The sequence below is a fragment of the Pteropus alecto genome, unplaced genomic scaffold, assembly GCF_000325575.1.
Source record: "Pteropus alecto unplaced genomic scaffold, ASM32557v1 scaffold125, whole genome shotgun sequence".
Lineage (NCBI taxonomy): Eukaryota > Metazoa > Chordata > Mammalia > Chiroptera > Pteropodidae > Pteropus > Pteropus alecto.
Window position 1 is genome coordinate 7,532,620 of NW_006436888.1, and position 9,486 is coordinate 7,542,105.

Here is a 9,486-nt window from a genome sequence, read left to right on the forward strand (position 1 = left end):
CGGGGCCCGAGCCTGGCTCCGCCTCGCAGACGGCGCGTCTGGGCGTCAGCCCCGTCTACGCCCCGCCGGCCGTGCGGACGCTGGGGTCGTGGCGCTTTACGTACTGGGAATGAACTGTGTAGGTAAATGATGGCAGAGGCGTTTAACGTTTTTCTGGGCCGGTGGGCCGTTTCTGTGGCGGTGACAGTTTTGGAAACAGCCTGTGCGTTTCCGCTCTCAACTTCCCACATTAACCTAGTGGTCCTGTGGACACCACGTTTTCCCAAGAAACCTTTACCAATGAGATAGGAAGTCCATTTGGGGGATTTATGACATTGATTGGGTTAGGTTCCCTCTGTGTTCGTGACAAATGCAAAGCACAGATCATATAATGTTTTCGGGAGCCTTGACATCAGGGGCTGTGGTTTCTGTATTCCATCGCCTCTAGCACACAGTAGGTCAGCTTTTGATCGGACAGAGGCGAGACATATCTGAATGCAGTGAGTTAACTTTGCAGTGTCTTCGAGTTGTAACAAAGCATTCCTACCGACGTAGACAATTCCCACTTTAAAAAACCAAAACGCTACAAAACACTACTAGGTCAGTTGGCAGATAAGAAATGGAAAATTAACGCTAAACTGTCTTTCCCAAATTTCCCAATTTCTAAATGCAATAATTCGAAAAGGGAAATGTTAGTGTATACTAGAAGAAACGAGTGTCACAGAGGAGGTGGGATTGGAGTAGGTAAATAGCCAAAAAAGAGAACTTTCCAGGCAAGGGATGAACAAACGTGAAAAAAAAAAAAAAAAAAGTGGACATGGACATGGTTTACACAGACAAACCACAGGGTGTAGTTTGGGGCACAGGTGAAAATAAGATTGACTCTAGAGTTAGGATAAATAAAACAGGAAAACGTCATTTAAAGGCAGTGGGCTGTAGAAACCATTGAGGCCCCATGGAGGTGGGAGGTCTAGCATGCAACATCTGTCTGGCAGTGGCATTGGGACAGATTAGATGGAAGAGGGACCACTAGGGAGACAAGATGAGGCTCTGCAGTGACTGAGAACGAGCCAGTGATGACTCAGTACTCAGGAAGACCTACGGTAGTCAACTGGAAAGTTGCCTTTTAAAGTGAGGATTTTAACTGAAAAGGTGAATTTAGACAGCTGTCTTTATCTTTCAAATAACTGCACACTGACAAATGATTGCTGGGTTGAGGTGCCTGAGAAGATAGTTGAAAAGCAAGTGTTCTAGGAAAAAGCAAGCGGCTCTACTAAGAAATTTTTTCCTTCACGGACACACCTGAAACTACGTATGTCACATTCAATGTCAAAATGTTGTATCTGGATCTAAGGACATACTTGAAACTATTTCCTACGGTTTGAAACATGCCGATCACCTGGGATTTTAGTAGCAGGTGAAGTTAAGGCAACACACACACATAACATGGGGAAATTTTCTTCATTTTTAATTTACAGCAGAAAGAATATAAAGCATTCAGAAAACATTTTCCATATTTTAAGGGCAATTCAAAACATTTTGCATGGTTTCCAGCAGCTGAGTTCTTCAACAGACCCATTGATTCAATGATGCTTTACATGCACAATTACAAAAATAAAACTTACAAAAAAGAAGACATCTAGACTAGTTTTACATGCAAGTCTCAGGGACCCCCCGTTGGGCGCCAACTACTGTGTGGAACTGCCATAAGCGACCGTGCAGCCAGAGAGGGGTTCGAGTTAGTGTCTTTATTTCGTTCACACAGTACAGCTGATTTCAAATGGGTAACAAGAATAGCAATTAAATCTTCAGGAGACAGAATAAGATTAGCTATTAATTTTATAATGAAATCCTACTCCTGGCACTTGGGAATTCAGATTATCCAAGAAAGCTGCGCTTACCTATCATCTTATATTCAAAAACTTAAGATTCACAACCAAGAAAAAGCGGTCAGAAATGCTTCGTTTCAGTGGGAGTGTATGTGTACCTCACCTAGGATTCACAGTTGCACTGGTAGGTTACACTGCTAGGTTTTGAACCTACTTCCTACCTCCTCCATAAGAACCCTCCTAATTCTATGTATCTTCCAGAAATTTCTAACTTACTCAGCTAATAATGTGGCATGTGAAACATTAAGAAAACGAAACAAATGTGAGGATTAAAGCAAATCCACTGAGGTCATTACTCTTGTCAAAAGCTCAGTTATTTGTACCAGAATTAATGGCGTAAACATACCTAAACTCAGTATTAACACAGGACATTCCGAGAGAGCTGGCTTTCACATTCTGTTCCCACTTATGAATGCAATTGTGTGTTTGTAAATTACTCAGTGTCCTCCTACAGGTCAATTGTGTCAAATAATAGGTATTTGGGAGACTTCAACAGCTGCAACATAACCCACACATTTAAAAACAAAAGTGAGTCAGCTCAGTTTACAAATGTACAGGTGGCTACTAGCTGTGGGGCTGTCGCTGTCGTCAAAGCTGATCACAAGCAGTAAGACATATACTGTACAGTAATTTGAGGTTGGCAGTGAAAGGAAGTAATTAAAAAACAAGTACAATTATAGAAAAGGCACCAAGAGCACTGACCCCAGTTTTTACCACAATCTTTTAGTATCTACTTTCCTTCTAAAGACACCAGTTTAAAAGCTTATTTGTGAATATTTTTAGGCTTCACAACAAGCCTTGAGTTTTAACTTACAGTTGGCAGCCAGAACCAAGAAAAAACTATTATTTCCGCTTTCCGCCAACCGATCCTGAAACTGAACCTGGGAATTTTAAACTGGCATCAGCGAATGCGAACTTTATTCTCTCGATTTACATGAGTAGTTTAATTTTTAAAAGCATCAGATTTCTTTGGCTCCTCATTATGTGGAAATAGTAATATACCATCACATCCCTACAAGACCGGTTTGCATCTCTTAAATTTTTAGTTATTCTTTGTGTCATTTTTATTACATTTTCTGATTTCCAGCAGGAGATATGAAAACGTGAGACATTTTTTCCTACCTTTCACACTATTTCTTTTGTCAGGTTTTGATCCTTCAGAGTGTTCTTCGTTGGAGCGAGTGGATGGTGTTTTAAGCTGTATACTGATTCATCTTATGATTATCTGTTTAGCAAAAGTAACTTAATTTTCTTAAGCAATATTAGCATTCACATTACTTGGCACCATTGGCAAAGAAATTATAAATAAAATAAAATAAACTCCTGGTAGCCAAAATTAAATGTAAACATATCCTTTTTTTAAGTAATGTTACTCTGCCTTTTTTTCCTAAGTCTAAATACAGTAGCTCTTTTTTTAATTTTTATTTTTTGCAGTTTAGTCATGCTTTAGCAAAATGTTCTTCTAAAGAACATTTAAAATAAAGTACTCTTATAGTGAAATAAAGTTTTTTTTTGTTTCATTTTACAGACCATAGCCACTAATGCTTTGCTTTTGTTCATTTCTTTTTTCTTGATTTCATGCACATATCTCTTTGTTTTAATATATACAATATATACAAACAATACATCCACATTTTCTTGCTCATTCAGACAAAACTATACAAATAATTTTATCTTGCCATGTTATTGACCTTTGTGAATAAAATATTTAGCAATTAATATAATCCCTTTCAAATATTTTCTCACTTTCCATTTCTACCTTCTCTATATACACAGAAACTGCTCGGTTTGGATGAAATATAGCCAAAAATATGGAATTTACTGGCCAGAACGCAGCACCACGCTGATCTTTTAGGTGGCAAATGTCCAGGCAAGGTTCATGATTCCTTAGAATGACTACAGTTTCCAAGGTTACTAAAAAAAGCTACATGCTTTTCCAATTCTCGAATTCTCATTGCACATGAAAGTAAGGCCAAAAAATTAAAGTGCTGAACATGAGAAACGGGACAAAACGATTACCCACAGGCTCTTGGGAGGTGGCGGGGACAAGAAAATAAATTTAAACTCTGTAAGCTGTTTCTCATTATTTCCCATGCGTTACCCGTTTACCACACACCTGCCCCTCTGCAAATTTCCACATGAAAAACCTGCAGATTTTAAAAGTTGCATTAAGTGTGCTGTAGAGATTAAAACAGAAAAACAAACTCAATAAAATAAAAACCGTGAAGGAAATGAGAACACACGGACCCAGTCAAGTTTTGTATGATCTAAGCCCTCCACTGAGAACGAATCCCAAAGATTCAGCTTCTTGGAAATAACTGACAGGCGCAGGAACGATCCTCTTTTGTTGCTAGTGCATCCCCACCTTTTCTCATCTATATTTTTGGTATAATAATTGTACAGTTCCACACGATGTTTGAATACAGCCCTATGTGAGAAGGAAAACGGCTTCTTCCCCAGAAGAGGAAGCCTCTTTCACTTCCTCGTGGTGTCTTGTTTTCCCGTGATCCAACAGAAGACTGAGTTCCAAGATGTCTGTCTTGCTGATTAAATTAAAAGTTGTCCATGGAGGTGCAAAATGCAATGACCCAAACATTCCTGTTAAAATCCTGCAGCTGATCTCCCCAAAACTGCAGAGGGATTGTGTGTGTGTGTGTGTGTGTGTGTGTGTGTGTGTGCGCGTGTGCGTGCGTGTGTTGTTGCATGTCTCTGCTAAAAACAGAAATGAAAACAGTCTGAGAAGCAATGTCACATTGCTAAGGGATGCCGCTGTATGTCTTCAAGTTCCTTGGCCTTTTTCAATTCTTTCACTCTGGAAGAGAAACAAAATACCAGATGATAACTACCTAGTGAAACGGGGACGACATCGAGAAAAGGACGTTACTATCCCCTCGGAAGCGGGAAAAAAAAAAAAACAACCCAAGACAAAGACCATTTTGAGGATTGACGGCAAGAGAAACTCCTGTTTAACTGCTGGGGAAACTCTCGGAAGAGGAAGACTAGACCCTTTCTGAAACCTCACTCTATCATCATGTGCTCTGAACGCAAAGCAAAACCGAAACTTACTGTGGTAAGTGTGACAATAACACACTCATCTTAGAAAAAAGGGTCATTGTTCAGATGACTTCCTTTTTAAGACCACCATGAAAGCCCTATAATTCCATAGGATTCAAGTTAGGGAAACTGGACACGCATTTATTTAGATTTGCTAGACCTAGGGAATGAACTGCTTTGCTCACAGACTCAAGACTTTTAGATGCCTTGAACCTCATCATACACCTGCACGACTCTGCGGTTTCGCTCATGTATCGTGGAGTCTGTTTGGCTTCCCTAAGTCCTTCCTTTCTTCCTGTTCCACACTGTAGCTTTAAAAGATGTTCAGGTCACGCCCCCTGGTGATCCCCAATGGACAGCACTGGGGCGCAAATAAATATAAAGTACTCTGTTCTAGTTATCAAACATGTCGTAAACAAATTTAAATGAAATCGTTTAATAAATAGAGTCATGGGAAGTTCTTTCCAGCAAATTGTGTGTTAGTTGTCACTTCCGGTCTATATTTTTTAAATATCAAAATTTGCCTTGGTTTTTTAATAACGGCACCTGATACAGAGGGGGTAGCAGGGAAGCGGCTGTAAGCTACAAAAAATTTTCTTTTAACTGACAAGTAATGAAGACATTGCCTTAGTATCAGAATGATGCGAGGGGGACGTTAGGGTCTAAATGCTGAAGTCAGCGCTCACGCGAAAGTCACAGGTAGTTCGTAGTCCTGCATGACATATAACTTGTTTTCCAAAAAATGGGTGTGAGGGGGTGATTTTAGCCATATAGAAGCAGCAGTGTCTCAGGCCACATATACTCTACTTCAACAGCATGACGAGAAAAAGTCTGATTTGTTTGGGTCAATAATTCCCAAATCGAGTTTTCTGATTCTCTAATAAGAGTTAAGGTCTGTCTCATTATCTTAAGTTACACCAGTAAGTTTAAATTTTATTTTAGAACAAACGCTGCTTTACTTTCTTGATAACCCTCGAGCGGGAAGAAAACATTCTGAGAAACCAGTCATAAGTCATGGCCATATTATGCAGGTTGGGATTCAGTGGAATGGCACGTGTACTGTGACGGCAATTTAAGAAAACGAGTATATTTACCACCTTCATGCAGAACCGTTTCTCAGTATTCTGCAAAGTTGATATAATCTCTTCAAAGCAAAGGTGCTCTTCCAGAAAAAAAAAAGCTTTATCGTTTTATCATCATTAATACCAAAAAGAATTATAATGTTTGAAAATGTGCTTGTCTGGTTGATTTACTAAATTCAGCAAGCCCAGCTTGATTGGGCAGTATAGCTTCCAAATGGTTAAATCCTCCTTTCTTAACAGGTACACTTAGAATACGATGCTATGTTCGTAATTAGATCCAGGCATTATTCAGCTTAAAATTTTTTAATATACCATGGATTATTAAATTTTCAGGTAATTTGGATAGTACAGTACAAAACTGTGCATCATTATAAGGTCCCTAATTTTGGACATGCATACTTGATAAATAAATAAATAAATAAATGGCTTTTTAAAAATTGAAACATGCCATATTTTGTGTTCAATTTTTAAACATGCAATAATCTATACTAACAGCTCTTTGGCTGGAGAAATGCAAGGCATGCACTGATGCCACCTTTATTTCCGGGCATGCAATGTATCTATCTGCACGTGTGCAGACCTGGGGGCTGAATTACCGCAGATGTGCATGCTACTTCAAACACCACGCTGTATTCCTGCACTAGTACAGGGCTCATTCACAAATATGCAACAGTGTCTCCAACACTGAAGACTTCTAGCATTGGAAGAATTCTTAACTCAAAGTCTGACAGTATAAACACAAAGATATCCATTCGCAAGTTTTGAAGAGTGAACAGGAAAGCTTTAAAAATAGAAGTTCATCATTGAGATGAAATAAAAGGAAAATGAATTATAAACCAGAAATGTTTTATAGTTTCACAGCGAAGAATCTGTCATTGGTTGGTCGCGATGGGTATAAACTTAAATATTTTTCTTTTAGTTAAAATGGTCACATTTGTTTTTGTAGTTTCTTTCTGATTAAAAAGTCAACTAAGTTTTCATAAGGTTTTGAAGGTACACCATGTAAATACCCTGCTATAAAACTGGCGATAGCCTCACACGCCTCTAAGTTAGGGAGAGACGCTCAGCCACGCACAGAGATGGCGTTGGTTTCTACGACTGTCCGCAACGAGACATCGCAATTCTCAGATACGTTTTCTAGGCTAAAGAGGAGAATTTAGTTCTCGGTTTCAAGATGAAGTTTTCACAGTGTCCTAGCATTATAAAATGATATCAAAATGATTTAAATGGCGTAGGCATTTTTTAACAGAAAGCCATTAAAGAAATTAGGGGACAAAGGGGAAGAGAACACTTATGTTCCAGTAGCTGGAGAGGTCACTTCGTTGTTACTTTCCTTAGTTCTCACACCACTGTTGTCTCCAACTTGTAAATGTAGAACCTGAGATTTATAAGACTTAGGCAGCCTGCCCCAAATTACATAGTTAGTACATGGCAGAGCAAGGGTTTCAAGCCAGGTTCGTCTGACTCCGCCTCTCCACTCCCCTGCCTCAATTATATCTCAGGCTAACAAAAAAACAAAACAAAACAAATTTCAGTTCTTACTTTCTCTTTTCTCAAAAGACTTGCTAAAAAACACCCATTGGGAAAATTACCATGGCATTTGTTGAAATATGTCGTTGAAAGATGAAAGATAAATGTTGTTGGAAACTTTTCTATTTTCTCCATTCTAATGTCATTCTGACTCTATGTCGATTTTACTACAATGTTTTAGAGAAAAAAATACGTCCACGTAAAGTATACTCATCAATTTTCAACACAGATTTGAAACATGAAAAGAACGGGCCTAAGAATCAAGGAAATCAAAGATTTTTAGCCTCCTCCAATGTGTAATCTGCAAGCCGTGTTGTTGAGGCTGACTTACCTCTGAAAGTTGAGATGAAATTGAGAAACTTTTGCAGTCTGCCCTATCACAATCCTAAGTGGGGTTTAATGTTACTTGAGGGTAGCTTACTAGGATAAGGCAGGGGTGCTTAATTCCTTGTTTTGTTTTATATCGAATGTCAATCGGATAAAATACATTTGAATGTTACATTGCCTCCAAAGAAACAGAAAACAATTCTCTGACTGAGGTGATTTGGAACAGCATCTGATATGATTTGTTAACAATTCTAAGAAATAGATGTTTCAAATCAGTGTTTCAAACCGTTGCAGAAAGTTGTCAGTGGCCTTGTCTAAGTCAGTCAAGATATGAATAATCACTGAGAGGCACAGGGTAACTAAAAATTTATCTACCACAAGAAGGATACACAATAAAGGTTTAACAGTTAATGTCTCTAGGTGATTTTCCTTGCTTATTTGTATTTCTAAAATGTGCTATGTGTTCCTTTTGTGATAACTATTCCTGCTCGTCGTTCTTTGAAAAAAAAGTTGATGTTTTCTATTCACCTGTTACTGCGCCTTACAAATGTTGTATTCGCATGATATAAAAAAACAATTTAAAAATTTGGTGGAGGGGAAAAAATTCTATTTTATAAGCCAAAACCAAAATCAAGGGATTGACCTGGCTTCTTTGAGATTATCTGGGTTGTAAGTATGTTTTTCAGTATGTGAACTTGGTAGATATAAACCAGAATTATGGATTGGAATTATTCTTGAAAAATCCAGTACCCATGATCACCATATCTATAGAACACAGAATACAAATGTTCGGCAACTTTTGTTGTATTATGTTATAGAAACTCAGCTGAGGGTCACTGATCTTTGGTTCTCTTAAGGAACTGTAAGACTCATCCGGTGCTAAGAGAAGTGAACCTAAAAACGTCTAAAAACACATCCCATCATGATGCGCTTACTCCTTTCATCACACGAGACAGGCGGAGCCGTCTTCGCAGGTATTGTAAAGATAACTGATACGGGACAGAAACCACGGCTCCTTCAAGTACAAAGCTATCACTACCACAGAGAGACTCAAGGACCAGGTCCCCCAGCCGCCCGGCGTAACCTGGGAGACGGTGCGCTCACAGCCGGCTTGGAGCTAAGGTACTAGGAAGGACAGCAAAGCTTTGGCCTGTGACCAGTCAAACTACTAAAGTGAAAGGCAATCTAGGATTTCCCCCAAGCATCCTAGGCTGGAGGTAATCGCCCCTTTGGGATATTGTTGCAGTCTCAACCAAAAGAAAGAAAGAAAAAGTTGCATCATAATGTACTGACGTGATGTATAAGCAACAGCGCTGAAAGCCAGCAAAAGCCCACAGGGTTTATTTCCATCAGACGTCCGATGATAATTCATGAATAAATGAAGTAGGCCTGCTTCGGAAACTCGCAGTGGACGATGGCTCATGAGTGAAGCGTAAGGCAAAGCTGCTTCATTACATCTACTCAGGAACGCTCAGCCAGAGAAATGCTTCATGAGTCAGTGGATCTCAGCAGGTATGTTCCCGCGATGCCGGACGTCAAAAATATACAGGGCAGCCAGATGTGGCTTTCTGATTAGTTACCTGTTGCTCTGAGGGCTGCAAGAGCTTGTGGGGAATTTAGGGAAA

The 9,486-nt window shown here is 39.2% G+C and overlaps 1 protein-coding gene across 4 annotated transcripts in view; it reads right to left on the minus strand.

The window, feature by feature from the left end:
* Nucleotides 1-1,425: 1,425 nt before the first annotated feature.
* Nucleotides 1,426-9,486, minus strand: part of CAMTA1 (calmodulin binding transcription activator 1) — an 80,533-nt gene continuing 72,472 nt past the window's right edge. For 3 of the 4 annotated variants that reach the window (XM_025048570.1, XM_025048575.1, XM_025048573.1), the window contains exon 13: nucleotides 1,427-4,680. In XM_025048570.1, coding sequence (XP_024904338.1) covers nucleotides 4,617-4,680 — 64 coding nt within the window. In that variant the 3' untranslated portion in view covers nucleotides 1,427-4,616. Of the gene's footprint in view, nucleotides 4,681-9,486 lie in introns of all 4 variants that reach the window. The other variant, XM_025048574.1, reaches the window with a different exon arrangement.